This window comes from Haliotis cracherodii, unplaced genomic scaffold (assembly GCF_022045235.1).
Source record: "Haliotis cracherodii isolate W230 unplaced genomic scaffold, xgHalCrac1.p SCAF_16, whole genome shotgun sequence".
Lineage (NCBI taxonomy): Eukaryota > Metazoa > Mollusca > Gastropoda > Lepetellida > Haliotidae > Haliotis > Haliotis cracherodii.
Window position 1 is genome coordinate 3815308 of NW_027266271.1, and position 18554 is coordinate 3833861.

General features: G+C 38.3%; 1 protein-coding gene across 2 annotated transcripts in view; it reads right to left on the reverse strand.

Moving 5' to 3' along the window:
- LOC139463733 (dnaJ homolog subfamily C member 13-like) overlaps positions 1 to 18554 on the reverse strand; it is a 510967-nt gene that overhangs the window by 228326 nt on the left and 264087 nt on the right. For both annotated transcript variants that reach the window (XM_071244983.1, XM_071244982.1), the window contains exon 33: positions 18033 to 18187. In XM_071244983.1, the coding sequence (XP_071101084.1) occupies positions 18033 to 18187 (155 nt within the window). The remainder of the gene's footprint in view (positions 1 to 18032; positions 18188 to 18554) is intronic.

Here is an 18554-nt window from a genome sequence, read left to right on the forward strand (position 1 = left end):
GCTGATTGAAGGTCTTCCTACATCTTCAATATGTGGTCCAGTGAGCTGTGGATGAATCTGGTCTGCTGTAGTGTCATCTCCATGGGGGTGTCTAAGGGTAGACCTTCGCTCTGGTTGTTCGGGGGTATGACGTGGCGAACTCCTGCTGCAATCCAGTTAATGTATGAACTGATATTAATCATTTGTTTGTTGATACAATCTAAGTCCTTGATTTTTGCCATGTCAACGTGCATTTAGGTGTTGGGATTCTTAACCAGTTGATAGTAGTCAATGCTCGGCTGTTGTATGAATGGGGCATCGTGTGTCTTGTAAGCACTCTTATTAATGTTAAGCATACTCAGTCTAACTGCATTTTCCGATGAAGCATTCAATGAATTTTCAATTTTCTTGATGACGTTATCAATGAATGACGGACAGGAAAGGGTATGGAATTCTTCGGTCACACAAACCGGTACCTCATACCCGGCACGTTCCAACAAGGGTTTAACTGGCATTTTGTCATTGTTATCTGGTTTTAAGGAGGGCATTAGATTATAAAGTTCTGCAATGATATCTTTAATGGAATAATTGTTTGGTCTATAACTATCCTCCGTAGTAGAGTCCCCATTGCATGAAGAAACAGTATTAGCTATAGATCCGCACCCCCTACTCAGGCATAGTGCGATGCGATGCCCCTGATTCACGATCTGCCCTATGGTGTGCGTGTTAGGGAGGTAATCTATGAGATTCTCGATCTCTTTTAATGTCTCTCCTGCTGTCCTCATAATGATCTGATTCAGTGTGACCTTGTGCATGTCTGCTGTATGAGGGTGTTCTGCCATATTCAGCCTTAGATCTCTTTTGTATCTTGTGCTTATCAATCCCTGTTGGGCCATGCCGGGTTTGTGCAACGGAATCTTTTAGATATGAGATCTCTTGAGACATTGATTGCATACAATTGTCAATCATAACAGACATTGAATTTGTTATTTTCTCCGTGAACTCATTTAAGTTAAAGGGGGAGTGTGGCAGAGGGTGGGAATCAGATGCTTCTGCCAAGCCTAGATTGTCCACCTTACGAATCACTGCCGGATGCGCGATGCAGGCTACATTAAAGCCTGGACAGTACATCTGCTCCTAAACATTATTGGGTGAGTGGGATGAGCAACGCGATCTCTTCTCCTCTTAAGGCGAGATGGTATCTTCCCGCCACACTCGCTTGTTACTCATGTGATTACTAGTAGCCACAACTTAATCACTTTTTTACTTGATGCTCTAGTTTTCTTTTTGTAATCGGGATTGTTGAGCCATGCCTTGGAAAGCTTGTCAAACCTCTTCTTTGACAACGGCTCGCAATAACTGCACCTTGATTTTTGCGTGCAATTGCTTTTCTTGCATGCTAGGCATCTAGGGTGAGGGTCACCAGGTAACTGATGTTGCCCACAGCCTGAACAGACGGGTGTCTGTCTTTGAGATGAAGATCTCATCCCACAACACGTTTTCTAACTAATTACTTACTAGAACTTTCGAACTTCTTACACCCCCGTTCTCTACTTGTAGAACTGCTCACTGCTTGTGTCTATTGAAGCTTGAGAAGATCTAATGTGCTTGTAAGTGTGGAATGCAATCACGTGTTCAGATGTATGCAACAAAAAATTTCCTTCTTGTCATCTGGACACACAGGAAAGAAGTGAGGAGATTCCTGCCTTGCGCATGCGCAGTGGCGCCCCTGGCAAGGGATGGGGTTTCCCTCACAACTATAGATATGTTGGCAGTGAAGAGGACGTCTGTTGAAATTTTATAAAAATTTATAGTGTGGTTCTAAGCATAAACAGGAATTTATGGCACCGATGTAATAGAGGTGGTATTCTTAGAATTATTCACAATGATAACTATTGTTTGATGTTGTTTACACAAACACTTTCAAGTTGTGGGTGCTTTGCGGTTGTGTTGGGAGTAGGGGCTAAACCCTCTTGGTGCCACGGGACCATATATGGTCCCTCACTTTTCACACCTGCATAGTGCCAAGGGACCATATATTGTCCCGAGAAAATGCCCTTTTTAAACCGTGAATTTAGATATCAAACACTGAGTGCACAAAGTCAAAATTATGACCATCATCACCCTTATCATCTTAGCTTTAACATCATGCAACTCATACTTTATACAATGCTACGGATTAGTAAAATGGCTACCGCGCTTCTCAGCCTTTTTCTGCCAGGTTTGAACACCAAGCGAAGGACGGCGAATTTTGATTATGCACCCATGTCACATACACGAAAATATTTTCAGACAAAATCCTTGTTAATAAGAAATAATATGACCAGAGTGGTCAGAAAGACATGTTTCTCACAACTGTATACTTATTCACATAAAAAGATTTCTGTTCACTCCTTTATGAACAAGTTTATTTACACGTTTTGTATATTTTTATCAACTATAGGTAATGGCGGAATGGTCGGTACACATGAGAAAACGATAGTGTATATTTCCATTACATTTATGACGTTCATTGAAAAAAAATTATAACCATCATCACCCTTATCATCTCAGCGTTAATATTGTGTAACTCATATTTTATGCAGTGCTACGGATTGCGAAATATGGCGAGATTAGTAAAGTGGTTACCGCGCTTATTGATCTTTTTCTGCCATGTTGAATTTTTTATTATGCACCCATGTCACATACACGTAGCTATAACTATATCAGACAGGAATTTGAAAAAGAAATCTGATCGGACTGGTCAGAAAGATTTACTTGTCCCCACTCTACAGTTATTGGCGTAAGTGTGACTAACGTTTAGTCGGCCACGGAAGTTTTTTGTTCAAGTATTGCATATGTTTATCTACTGTGTGTCATGGTGATTTAGCATGGCGCTAGAGACGAAACAACAGTGCAGATTGTCTTTTTGTTTATGATGCTGATTTACAGAAAATATTCAAATCAAAGATATGGAAAGATAGCTATAATTGTAAATATTAAGGTGGTATAGTGTATATTTATGGGCAGGAAGTTCATGATCAAAACCTAAACACTGAATGGCCAAGCCCGAAGTGATCGATAGGGCACGTTCGAATGACATCTGTGCCGCGATTTCTTGTCTACCGGTTGTCCTACATGCTCGCCCGTTCAGACAAATAACTGCTACTTTTTCACATGAAATTACTAAGAGTCATGCGTGATTGCTCAAACCACCTGACCGTGTGAGTGACTTGCCCTAACTGTTTCACGTTTTGTCGCAAATGGAGATTTCAAAAGTGTGGCCACGACATCTAATGTGAGTCGACGCCATATTGTAAACAAATTGTGTCAAGGTCGGTTCCACATGTAGTAGCTCGGCCCCATTTCTGTCGATGGTACATGCGATACAAACATAATACAACTACTGAAAACATCAACATAACTTCTACAATGATGACAGCAATACCTTTTGTATTTGGGTTAACCGCTTATGGATTCGCTGTGCTGTTAAGTTCGATTTCGATTTGTTTTTCCTTTCATTGAAACTGTGATGATGGCGCTGTGATTGGTTTGCTGAAATAGTATTTTCCGTGAGTCTAATGTACATGGCACATGCTGTGATTGTACAAGACAATTGATAACCAATTGTGTATGCATATATATCATCAAATACACATTACTAATCTCTTCAGAAAATGAAATTTATTATCAGCTCGTATTTCCAACATGATGCCATGGATATTCGATTTAATATCAATATTAGATTTACAAATTATTGATGTACACTGTACTCTCGATTAACGTACGATAATCTATTGCAAGTCTTCAACTCTTATTTGATATGTCATCTGAAATGTCAGCAATGAGTAAACTTAATTTTATTTCGTTACAATCTGAAATTTTATTTGAATAGGCTTATAGACGGTCGGTGATTTCCCGCCACTGTGAATTTGTCGTCTGGACAGGTGCGCGTGATTTGACCTCGCGTGTTGTGACGTGGATGACGTCACATGAAACAGCTGATCTAATGTTGTGGTAGAGTAATGGATACACGTGGTTCCAAATAACAATGTTCTCTTTGACTGAACTAGAAAGCATATCTAGTACATCACGATTGGAAAATGACTACGAGTGAATGAGACCACTTATCATTTGACTAACAGTGTTAGAATATTTGGCGCAGTTTTCTAATTTTTGTACGTTGACATGTCCTTTTCATATCTGTTTGAAGGCTTGATATTCCAAAAATATAATGTGCATTTAGTTGCATAAGGGAATGTATTTTTTACAGTGAGAAAGCTGTCAAAATGGATCCAATATTAAACAACCTAGATTTTTAATATTTTAGCTTCATCTATTAGAATCTCGAATGGTTCAATTTATAACATCAACAGCAAAAGTAATTAGATCTACTCACAATATATAGATAATTGATTTCTGCAAGACAAAATGTTTTCAGTTTAAATGTGATTTCACTCTGCATTATCTAGATTACCAAATACTTCGATCAGTGACATAGTAGCAATTACCGTACTTTGTTTTGTATCCTTAGTATGAAATAGATTTTTTTAAATTAATATTTGTCTAAGGGCAAAATCAAAGCATTCTTGTGGTTCTTTTTTCACCATTTTAATTTGTATATAACTTCCCTCCAAGTTGTAGTTTAGCTAGGCAAAAATTAAGAAAAAAAGGAAAGGTATAATAACTGAAAACCATTTATATTAAGGATTTTGCTGGTTAAATTTTCGAAGTTCAATACCAAGCATATATTTTTCCTTTTATGACAAACAATTCCATTACTTTCATTGACCTATGATCATTATCTATTTCAAACTTTTCCTTTAGTAGAATGGGATGGAATGGGAAACTAGTGGAAATAAACTATCACGTATGTCCTTAAATGTACATGTACATACCTAGCTAAGTGTAAATACACTTCTAAAGTCATATTTATAAATCAATATGAAAGAAAAAGTGGTATTTCATGGACTGGCCATACAAGTATATTTTGAGCAAAGGTCTAAGTAAGGCAGCCAAGTGCGAAATACTAGCTGAGACGATATATGTTTTCTGGTGGTCATAGTGAAACAATGACATATGGCGCCCGAGTTTCGAGTGATCGAAAATAGGTTTGTTGAATAGATTTGCTGCCCATGAAAACGTTTCAACAATTTTGATTGAATCTACATGTACTTACTCTTGGGTGTTATTACGTTAGTATAATCTTGTTAATTATTAAGAAATAATAATGATGCCTGATATTGAGCGATGTCAATTTGAATATTGTGAGGGCTTTTTAGCGATCTTTCACATTTTGTCCTTTGAAAATGTACAATGTCAATTTCCCCGAAGTTGTTTTTATCACTAATAAAAGAGCACGGTCATTGAAACATACATGGACGTAACCAGGATTTCTTCAAGATATACATTCCAAACTGTCATTCGTATTGTGACAGTCTGCGTATGAATTAATCTCGACCACTTCTGTCAATTTTGTTTTGACGTCAAAAACACACACAATTTCATCGGGATTTTTTATCGGTAAATTATAACTCACGGAAAATTCTCAGTGAATGTGTACTTCAACATAAATGTCATATGTCTATCACTGTTAGGACATGTACTTGCCAATGATATGAATTATTGGTCATTTAGATTTCAAACAAGGGCACTTACTTGACTTTGCTTGCCATATTCGGGTGCGTCCATATTACGATTAATGTAGAAAAGTAGGAAACTTATAACACCAGCACTTTTATCGATGGCTGGGCAGTGCATAGATCTTTTGGATTTGGTGACTTTAGATACTGTTGGAAAGACAATCAACTCGAGTTGCATGTTATACAATTTGGTTACACTGTGTGAAGAAATAAAGACGTTGTAACACTTTTGATACAATGTATACATACGTTTTTGAAACAGCGACATCATCACAGTGCGGCACTGAGCGGTATGCAGGCTGACTGAGGTCCAGGCACCATGAGAGTTAATTCCTTTGTTTTCGAGAGATTAGTTTAATAAACTGGAGAAGCTTGTGGGTATAAAAGTTGGTATGTTTTTACTGTCTGACATTTCATCATGAGTTTGAAACGAAAACACCATGCTTACGATGCTGCATTCAGACTGCGAGTGGTCGCTTTAGCTGAGACATTTTCTCACTGGTTCATAATCCTACATACATCGATTCACAAAATGGCATTTTGTTGTTGATGGCAACATAATGATCATTATGACGTTATAAAAAGACAACAGAAACAGCTTCCCTCATTAGGGGAGTGGATGACTGGTTTGTTAATCTTTATTAGAAATTATAATGACTTTTTCAATATAATTGTTTTTCATCTTATATTACTGAATATCTGCAAGTACTGGTACAGTTTGCAGTCCGACTTCACGGTGTCGTTGCCTTTCACTTCCTGGTTCGGCTTATCTATGGGTCATATGATGTTCTATCATATTTCAATGGTCAAGTTAATATCTCGGCTTATCTACAGGGTCGGCTTATCTGCGGTCATATACGGTACATTAATGACCCTTACATTCCCAGCTATATGACTCTCTGAAACCTACATTAATGACTAAATGACCCTTACACCACAGAGCAATATGATTGTCTGATACCTACATTAATGACTAAAATACTCTTACACACACAGCTATATGATACTCTAAAACCTACATTAATGACTAAATGACCCATATATAACCAGCCATATGACTCTCTGAAACCTACATTTAGGATATAAAACTGTGTTTTGAAATTTGATGCAGTCTCACTGTAGAGTAGATACCTGTTTATTTTAATTTGGAACAGAGGTATCTATTCTACAGTGTGGCTACATCAAATTTCAAAACACAGTAGGTTTATCTCAATTCTACCGGGACGGCAACACCGCTTTGAAAACGGCGCTCTCTTGCAACGCGTAACAACACAGGCACACAGGTCTGCAATCTTAAAACATTATGAAAAGTGGTCACAGGTAGTTATATATGTAACAGTTATTACTAAAGTTCAAGATTAGAAACACCATAGTCGTGAGTAGTTCAAAATAATTGTTCAAAACACATAGTTTTTCAAAAGAAGTTGACAAATAACACTCCAAACTTAGTCTAAAGACAGCTGTTTTAATGTCTACCAAGCTGTTGTACAGTTTGGAATGACTGCCATTTCTTGGAATTTTGCGAGAGAGGTCATTTCCTGGAAATTGAACATGCCATCATTTCTATTGTAGGGGTGACAGGTTTTAAAAAAGTTTTTAAAATGCTTAACGAATATATTTCTACAACAAACTTTATGAATTAACATTCTATTATATATTTAACATGTCTAAGTGTTATTAGTTAGTTAGCAATTACACCCAATAAACAATAATAAAATCAAAATAAATGCCTCACCACCCCGAACTTGGATGCAAACTTGGATGCGTCAGAAGTTGACCTACAGCACGGTTACTCACACCTCAAAGCTGTCAATGGCTGACAATCTTGTGTTTACATTCTCCGTTACTAGTTAAATGAAACAAGATGACAACCCCAATCTATGATGTGGTTCAACATTAACCTGTAGATTTACTGGGGTTGATCAAGCCTGCTGGTACAATATAATTACCAATGGAACTGAGCATGAGTGAACAGCTGCTTTTTAGGCTGCAGACGAGCCAGATATTTTGAAACGAGGAATCTGCATAGTGTGGCCGGTCAATTTCAAAATTTCACCGATCCAAGGCCAGAAAGTGACAAAACTTAGACATTTTTGGCCCTGAAATTATGGGTCATGTATGATTTTCTTAATTGTGTGTATTCTGAAATGAATTTCATCAAGTTTGGCACTTCAGTTGGGACATTTTTTCCGTGGACTTTCGAAGGGGAGTGTTTTCTGATGTACTTTCAAATCCCCTCCTGCCAAATTCTAACGGTGGACGGAGATGGCAATGAATATCGATCACGAAAAGGTTTGTAAACAACATGTTGTCATGAATAAAAAAAATTTCAAACATTTTTTTATGTTATATTTTACTTTCATTGTCGGTTGTTCCAATAAGGAAATAGCTTTAATTGTTCTGATTCTGGTCACCATAAAACATTTCCCTAACAGTTTCATAAACATTTCATTTGTATGCAAAAGATATGCCTTCGTGAAATCTTTCAATGTCATCATCAAAGCACTCAGGGTTGCGGCCTAGAATGGCCAAAACATCGGATATCAAACTACCATATTTCCACTATTTCATCGAAGTGGCTTGTTAATACATAACATCACGGTCATGAGTGACATCATTCGATGAACTGTTTACTACTCATAAATAAGGTGATCCTTCACAAAAAGGTTTCCGTTATATAAGATAAGATTAAAGAAAAAGGTGGATGCTGAGTTGATAATTTTTCACCTAAAACATTTACCAAATATGTACACTTCTGTTTGACATCACTACCGGTGACCGACCTACAAATTGGCAGTACACAGGATTTTCAGAGGAGGATTTTCTTTTATTGAGGAAACAATCTTGTTTTCCAATACAACCAAGAGAATTTGTCAGAAACGCACATCACAAGCGTCGTCATCGTGACACACAACGGAAACTTTCATGATTTCTGTTGAATTTACCTGATCATTGTAATGTATATATTTCTGATTCCATAATTTATGCTAAGATACTCTTCGCAAGAATATTCTCAAAGGCATGAGCCAGTGTATGCAACAGTTAGAAGAATGGATCTCTCAGAATAGGAGAAAATGCTGCACTGTGTAAAATCTGAATTTTGCTTTGTTTACATTACAACAAGAACTGTTTTCCGAGCACAGTGTTCGTTTCCACACCTAATTTTTTCGCTTGATTTCATCTAGATAATTTGCATCGGTGACTAAAACCATATGCCATTTGCTTCTAAAATGTATCAGAAGTTTAGGGATGCATGTATTGCAGCTGAGTTTTGAAAAATATGTGATCTAAAAGGCATCTCATAACCGGCATACATGAAAAGTGATTTTGTAAATACTATCCAATATGGCGGGATGATTCTGTTTGCATGTTTTCCAAAACATTATTTGATATATCAGCGACGTTTCAGAAGTATCATGGGTGATTTGATAAAAAAAATAGATACCCGTGATCACTACTATTTTTGATATTCAATTCTTCAAGTAAAAATCTGATATTTAGATTTCTCAAGACACAGTAAATAACGCTGTGAATGGTGATTTATTATTGTGTCAAAAATGGCGAGATTTCTGATGTACCTAATTTTCAAAGGTCAGTTTCAGTAATTTTGCTTTGCATAAAATGACAGTGAATGATATCACAGAACAGGGAATTTCCCACAGAATTCAAAACTGTGAAGTGTATTAGTGTGTGTGATGTTCTTTTAATTTGATTAGACATCGAAGTGAGGTTTGAAGAGGAGGGACAAATTATGTCACTGTGGCATCCAGGGGGTTTACAAAAAAACCATAATGACGTAGGGGAACATGCAACTGAAGCACGAGCAACTTATCAATGATTTGCAATCAGGAAAGTAGTCCGTCATAATCTGACCTCAGTTCATCACCATGGAGTAGCCAATCACGGGCCTGGAATTCAATCTCACACGTTTGTTACCAGTTATCTCAAATGGGTTTCTCACCCACAGCTGTGTAAGAAATAATCAAGAACCAATGACTTGATGAACAAGCCTATGTACGTAGACTTGGTCGTCACATGCATATCTCCTTTGGCACTCTTTCATAGCCATTTGAATTCTGTAAGCCATGCAAACTGGAATTTACAGGCATATTTAGACCTATTGGGTTGTTGTTTGCTAGGAGAATTCTTGTGTTTCAGCATAGTGAAATTCAACTGATGAAAATCTCTTTCGTTTGTTAGTTATTGCATAATTGAGAAAATCATGCCATACTCGACTAACATGTGTATCATATACGAATTTGTGATTTTAACAATTAGTGCTTCTTAATATAATAGTAGCTGACGTAATGTTGATCTACTTGTGTCGCCATCTAGGCCTAGTGGTTACCGCACAAGACACCTTTCCAACTATATTATTTAGTTCGTGAGTAATATTTAGATGTACTTTTTGGCTGTATTTTTCCCGATAGAAGACATGTGCATCAGAAATATAACAATTTTCTATATGAAAAAAAAGTACTTGTCGCCAGGACGACATTGAGTGACAGGTGTTGTATGTTGTATGTAACTTTTACAGGCTTCGCTTAACATTTATTCTCACTAACTCCATGAATTCCATGAATCTTAATTTCCACTTGTATTTCCCCCAATCCAAGAACAAAGCCAGCACAACCTAGCAATATTACTTTGATCAATGATTATCCCAGATAAACGCAAACAGCTACATTAAAAACAAACGAAGGGTAGCTCGATCAATGATATGTTCATTCCAACCAATGATGTATTTCATTGTTATTTTGAGTACCAAATCAACCAATCAAACGTCATGTCGGAGCTGGTGCATGCTGGTCATACTTCGTTTTTATTTCCGAGAGTTAATGGCATTAGTTTGAAGGTTTAAGTTACCACGGTTTCTGATACATTTTATAACAGTCATCAAACAATAGTTATCATTGTTAATAATTCTAAGAATACTACCTCTATTACATCTTTGCCATAAAACCTGTATTTTGGCTTCAGTCACACTAACTACAATTCTCAGATTTTCAACAGATGTTTTCTTGATTGTCAATCACACACCGTTAGTTGTTCCCAATATAGCACAAAAGCAACCCAAGCTATGACGTCCATAATGGCGGGAACCTCACTTCTTTCCAACATCTAACCACTAGAGGTAGATGAATTGGGGAGGTGGGTTGGAGTACTTCTGATGTAATAGAGGTAGTATTCTTAGAATTATTATCAATGATAACTATTGTTCAATAATTCTTGCGAATTATCGACCTCTATTACATCTTTGCCAGAATATACCAGAGGGACCCGGTGAGATCATCCTCTAGTAGCTCGCAGTGTAATTGACAGAAATCCTCTTCTGGAAACCATTTAATCACTGATTCTAATCCTGACTCGAGATAATTTCCTCTGAAATTCCTTGTGAGGACTTGAAAATCAGAATGCATCAAGAATCAGTCAAATACGAGATACCTTCACTAGAATTACTGAGATTTTTGCTGATATTGTTAGTAATAATGATGTCATTTCTGGTCTATTTCTACCAAATGACGCCATTTCTTGTTGAAATTGGATTCATGACACTATTTCCGGTTCTGACCTCACTTCCGGTTGTGATGTCAATTCCGGTTTGTCAATTCCCTTTTACTACATAATAACATCTCTTATGGTCCATTTCTACCAAAAGACATCATTTCCTGATTAGATGGATCTTGTACTGCTAATTCCGGTGCTGACGCATCACTCCCGGTATGATCTCACTGTCGGTGATGATGTCACTTCCGGTTCTATCTCCTTCGGTTCGGACATCACTTCTGCTCATCCATCTGCACTTAGTACTGTAAGCAAGGTGTTCCTCATGCATCCTACACCTAATAGACAGGATAATCAAGGGTGTACTCAGCCTCCGATGCTGGTGGTGGGAAAGGCTGTCTGCAAGGATGTTCAGCTGTCTCGCTTCCATCCGGCAACTGATGGAGTCTGTCAAGGCAAACAATGGTGTAGTCTCCATCATCAGAGAACTGGATCTGTTTTCTCCATGTTTCTGAATGTATGCCACTACCGTGGTCGTGGCTATGAGGATGGCCGATTGGGAGAGACGCATCTTCCATGCCAGGATGGCGTGATAGATGGCCTTCATTTCCTTGCAGTTGATATGTAGGATCCTCTGTTTGGTGCTCCAAGATCCTTGTACTGTGGGATTGTCCATATGGGCTCCCCATACCGAATCTGATGCCTCTGTAAAGAGATGGTGTCAGGGGATTGCCATCAGACCTGTCAACCCCACATCATGACAATGTGGGAGATTTGCCTCCAAAGGAGGAGATTTTTAAAATAGTGAAGATAAGATAATTTCCAACTTTTATTCTTATTAATGTTATTAAGAAAACCAGATATTTTAAAACAATGAATAATTAAAAACTTCTTATACGTACTAAATTTCCATTTGCATTTTCCTCCTCCAAGAATAAACCTAGCACAATCTACCCATATCACTTTCGTTCAAAGATCATCTCAGATAAACGCAAACAGATATTGAAATTTAACAATCAGTAGCTTGACCAGTTGATGATGTGGTTAATCCGACATTTTGATGCAGGTTTTCTGAGTATTCGGCACGAGTTTGGTTACAAAATAGGCCAAAGAAATATCAAGTGCATTTATCCTGACGCAACCTTATCGCCCCTAATTTCAATAAGATATATTGTATATTTCTGTCTGTTGACAGTCCCATTACTTCACTAGAAATGTTCACATTCTTCCATGCCAAGAAATGTAAGCCATATTTGGAAGCACTATTAAGTTTTACTACAATTAGTGAATGAAATGAGTCTCTTTGTCGTTGTTGACCTTCCTGACCTTGACGTGTCTTAATCTCATTTGTTGACGAGTACTTTTGTATCCAAATTTGATCTGGGACGCTAGCAAACTATTAACCAAATTGTGTAAAATATATCACAGAATACATTCTCGTGAAATTTGATAAAGTTCTATGTATTGATATTTCTGTGCACACAAGTCACAATGTCAGTCAAAAGGAAATTTATAAGTTTCACTTTAAACTTTGACTTTGAAACCCTAGCTATGTGGAAGCCTGATCGTGTAACACATTTATTTCGACTACAGAATCAACCAATCACACATAGTGTTGTTTCTGAAGATGGCGCTTGCAGGTTATATTTTGACAAAGTTTCTGACAAATCTAAAAACCAATTAAGTCATGTATAACTGGACGTTCTTAAATTATGGAAGAACAAGTATTTGTCACAAAGTGACGAAATGTCCCCCGCCTGTATATATACCATAGTACCAAATATGAAGACAATCCAGTGTTTAGTTCTTGAGATATTGCGGCAACACCGTTTTCCAACTCCAAAAGCAGATTTGCCTGCTGTGACCTTGAAAATGGGGTCAAGGTCACCAAAACTGACTGGTGTCTGCAGAGTCTGTATATACAACATAGTTCCAAATATGAAGACAATCCAGTGTTTAATTCTTGAGATATCGTGGCAACAAACAGGTGGGACGCACGTACGTACGTACGTACGTACGGACGGACGGACGGTCGTGAATACTATATCCCCCGCTTCGCGCTTTCGTGCGGCGGGGAACAATAAACACGCTAAGAACATGAAGACAACAGTTCATTTCATGAAGTGATAAATACTCGGCTGATTATTTATTTAAAGTTCAACCCTTCAGGTACCTGTTAGGACTATCTCAGGTATCTTTACAGTTTTTTAAAAGCAGCGTTAAACCAAACTCACTCACTCCCTCTTAACAGTTTAAATTGTTAAATCATTCACCATATGAATTCAATTACCAGTTGATTACTAGTCAAAGGCCTATCTGGGTCCCCCTGTGGGCGGCTGTGATAGCTGTCGCTAATCTGGGAGCCTACTGGACAGATCGGGATGTAAACTTCCCGTTCTTTGTTTTTACTCACAGGGCAATGGAGGCGAATTTTTAAAATAATGAAGAATTCTGTTTTGCGGGAGAAATTGTCCATCATGCGGGAGACTGGGAGATTTTATCAAATTGCACGGTCCTGTAATAAGTTGGGAGGTAACTGAGTCTTGAACTTTAGGGTGTGGGATCGTAGTGCGTTGATCCATATTTGTAGAGGATCTTACATCAACCTTCCTCTGAAGGTCATATCCTGTAGAGACGTTAAGTTGCCTAGAAGACCTTAGAGACCTGCTGCATTGACTTGATAGGGATTGAATCATCGTAATAGTCTTGACAAATTGATCCTCTGATGGACACAAATATCCCTTGTGTAGTTGGAAACGCGCCCTGATGTATACTGTGTCTTGAACCCGGAGTGGTCTCGGAGAGATTTACTAGGAAGCTGGAGTGAGTGAGTGTGTGATTGAGTTTATGCTTTACGGTGGGTGGCAAAAAGTCAGAACCTGCTTTCACCTCTGCCCCCAGATCTGCCACAGCGATAGGATCCTCATTTCTTGTAGTCGGACTGACGAAAAGATTCCTGATGAGACCGACACTTGTCGTATCCCTGACAAACTTCTTCTTAGGTGGCTGTTTATATGATACGAGGGCTGGCTGAAAAGTTCTAAGCCTAAGAGGGATATCTCAATCGGATTGAAACAAACTTTTGCCACCAACAAGTACAATCATTTAATGAATCATAGACATAAGAACTGCAACTGTAATGTTATTATTGACTTCGTACCAGACCATCTTGTGAACCTACTCATGAAATCACCAGAAATGGACAAAACTGGCTATAGGGCAGTCATCAAGTACCTGCAACTGAAAGGGCTAACTCCAACACAGATGCCCCTTCTTTTTCCACTGTAAAGAAGTGGGCTGCGGAATTCAAGCGAGGCAGAGAGAGCCTTGACGATGACCCGCGTCCAGGAAGGCCTTCAACAGCAACCATTCCGGAAAACATTACCCGAGTGCATGACATGGTGATGGTTGATCGACGATTGACCACTCGACATATTGCCAGTGTTGTGGGCATCTCTCATGGGAGGGTTGATCACATTATCACCAACGAGTTGGGGATGACAAAAGTTTCTTGCAAAATGGGTGCCAAAGCTATTGACAATGCTCTTGTTCACAAATCTCATGGTTGCCATGTCGGCGATCCATGATTGTGGCTTCGTACTCATTGACCATCCCCCTTATTCACCCAATTTGGCCCCATCAGACTTCCATCTGTGTCCCAAAATGAAAAAGGAACTAGCCGGTCGCCATTTTCCTAATAATGATGACATCATTTCCGCTGTGAATGACTTTTTTAGGGTGGCTGAAGAAAATGTCTTCTTGACCGGCATCCAGGCCTTGCAGCATCGCTTGCAAAAGTGTGTAAACCTGGAAGGGGACTATTTGGAGAAATAAATGAAAACCATCGACTTGGTACGGGTCTTTCACAGTTAGGCTTAGAACTTTTCAGCCAGCCCTCGTAAATTCTGATCCCAGAGCACTTCTGAGGATATGAAGATCCATGTGCCTTGGCAGCTAGGACAGATGGTCTCTTCTTAGCCAATACTTTTCCGTGAGGTTCTCCATGATCATAAAATGTCCACACTTCTTACAAGCAGGAGGAGGGGGAGACTCCATTACCACCTCACAAACACCTCACACCAGCCTTATACTTACATGAGTACGATCATCACTACAATTAGCAGCTCCTAATATGACTTAACATATCTATTATAAGAAAACCATAAAACAATCTTAGATTAAATGTGACCAAACCGAGCGCTAGATTGTTACAACTGTAGTGAGGTTTCCTACCCTTACACATGTCATAGCTTGGGTTGCTATAGTGCTATATTGTGAACAACTAATTGTGTGTGATTGACAGTGAAGAGGACGTCTGTTGAAAATCTGAAAGTTTTAGTTAGTGTGACTGAAGCCCAAATACAGGTTTTATGGCAGAGATGTAATAGAGGTAGAAGATATGCAAGAATTATGTATATTAGGCTGGTCTTATATATATTTATACTTGTTACAATGTATTACATTTTGCAGGAATAAACACGCTTAAAAACATGAAGATGAGAAACTGTACAATTGAGAAGTGATAAGTACTTAGCTGATTATTCATTTCAAGTTCAACACTTTATGAATCTGAGCTTTTGTTACATTGTTAAATTGTTCACCAAATTGATTAATTAACCAATTAATTAAACAGGCCCACCGGCAGAAGACTGTTGTACGGGTTGCTAACAGCAGACTCCCAGACATATCAGGAGATATATGCATTGGCCTTTCACTGACCTGATTGTCTGTCAATATATACAGCAGCAGGCATTACGATGTAAGGTATGTGGTCTTACATATAAAGACCATCCTCACAGCTGCTCTCAGATTTGGCAGGGATGCTTAGGCTTCAGTCAACAAGTCAACAAATCCCTTTGAAACGGAGGTATACTGATAAAAAAAAGTAGGGAATATTAAAAAAAATAACAGAAGATTACAGAAATACTAAGATGTATGGTTCGATAAGAAAAATGGTCAACATGCAATGTTTCAGGCATTTGGGGCACAAGGTTTTGGTTTCCGAAAGCGCTCTCAGGCAGTCATTTTTCAAAGGTGATCTTTCTTCTGACAATCAATCATAACATTTACTGTAAATATGGATAGTTTTGTGTTTGAAATTACTGCAAGTGGCTAAGAATAGCCTTAACTGTGTCTGTAAAGCTTTGTGACGCCCTGTTAAGATTGGCAAATATCAAAGCAGTATGTGGCATGATGAAATGGTAACTCAGTGTCAGTCAGTGATTTTTAAACTGTTGTTGTTGTTATTTAAGTGTTTAAGAGGTTGCCTTCTACCTTAGCAATTTCACCTGACCTGTCCCTCTTTGGGACTCGTGTGTGAGTAGGGTACACATGTCTATTGGAAGTTGTGGTATTCATAGAATTTCTGTTATTGCATTGATTATTGATATCATTTCTATTTTCGTATATTGATATCATTTCATTTATCTTTTACTGCTCTGTTCATGTACTTTTATCATTTAGATGCATGTGTTGTTGTAGTTGACAAGGGATGTTTGAGTAACAGTGGCAGGCGTATGTCTGCATTACTGGGCGTTACGTTAACAACTTGATTAGATGTGGCAGGTTAGTGAATTAGACTACCGTATTCGACGTAATCAGCGCCCAGGGCGCTCTCAAAATTAGAAATAGGGGGCTCTTATTAGAATATTATTTTGGTGAAAAATAGTTGAAAAGTTGAAAGATAAATTACGTGGTTAATGCTGACAGCCTGAAATGTTAATGTACGACAGATATATTTTTCCAGAATTTAATTGCCAATAACAAAGGGTGCATATAACACACGAGCAAGCTGCTCGCCCATTAGGAGCGACAGTAGTCTGGGAAACCATGTCCTGTTTGGCCAATTTGGAGCAATTAGGATGACTGTGCAATTGGTCGCTTCCAAATTCTGTATGACCTTGTCTAGGAGAGACCATGGAGGTAATGCGTAGGCGAACAGGCCTGTCCAATCCATGGATAGTGCATCTATCTGGAGAGCTCTCGGATCTGGAACCGGACTGACGTAGACCGGAAGTTGATGGTTGAGGCAGTTTGCAAGGAGGTCCAGATGCTGGGTGTCCCAAAAGGAGGTTATCCAGGTAAAGACATCTGGGTGAAGAGTCCACACAGTGGGTATGATCCTCCCACTCCGGGATAAGCTGTCTGCTAGTATGTTCAGTTTGCTGAGCTAGATGTGCAATTTGGGTGACAACTAGTTGTGTTTAGTTGACAGAAAAGAGGACATCTGTTGAAAATCTGAAGATTTAGTTATTGTGTGTCTGCAGCCAAAATACAGGATTTATGGCTATGATGTAATAGAGCTTGAGGATTCGCAGGAATTTTGCGACTATTGTTGGATGTCGGACTGCCAAAATAACTGCATCATGAAACAAATGCGAGTTTGCAGCTCACAGTTGTCGCAGTACTTTCAGGCTTGCAAAACTTTCCAGATTTACAGATTTTACAGATTTATATTTCATGATCCCCTACATTTTTTGGAGTGTATGTTGAAATTTTGGCCTATTGTAATTTAAGTGGCAGTGGTTTTAGAAGTACAGTTATGGCAAGTACAGCAACATAAATGAATCTTCTATTTAAGGCAAATGTCTGCAGGATGCTACTTTGTCACACGGACATGTTCTCTTGGGCCGTCTACTCTGTTAACAAATTACCATGCAATAATTTTATACATCTTCCTTGTGTTTGGTACCTGCTTTTCAGTGGAAACCTATTTTGGGTTCCCTACTTCTGAGGATAAATCTGGTTCTTCAGGTGCTTTTTAGCTGGGGAATCCCAAGGTCCTTATGACAGTCTGCTTAGTAAACACTTATGTTTGGCAATTTGTAATTCAGGCCAGCATATTGTACAACCCAAAAAGAGAGCAAAAGGAGTACAAGCTGTGAAATAACCTCATCTGTAAACATGTACAGCCCAAACCATACTGACCTCATTTCACTGTTCCAGATAGCCTCTGGTGTGTCAAATTCTCCAAGGAAGATCTCAGAAAACTTCTCAGCAGAATAGTTTTCTAGGTAGCATACCATTGCTTCAGGTAATACATGGCCACATATACTTCGCAGCATTATGTCTGAAGTCTGGTTCTGGAAGACAAATATCAGTAAGAATGACAGCATATACACCACATATGAACATAGATTTTTTTCAACTGAAATACATACAGGTACATCTGCATATCTGCAAATGGCTAAAATAAAAAAATATATATATTGCCACAGCACTGTAGGTCTCCTGGATATTTACCAGTAGTCAAGATTCGAAAATGTGAACAAAAGTTTCTCAAATATTTTCTGAAAAAATACTGAGCACAAAATTATTAACAAACATAATTAATATAACTAACTTTTGACAAAGTTTCTAATTCTGCAAGCACCAATGTATAAAAGTAGAACATTGTTGCAATAAAGACCACAGGAAAATTGACTTTATACACATTTTCAACTCCGATTT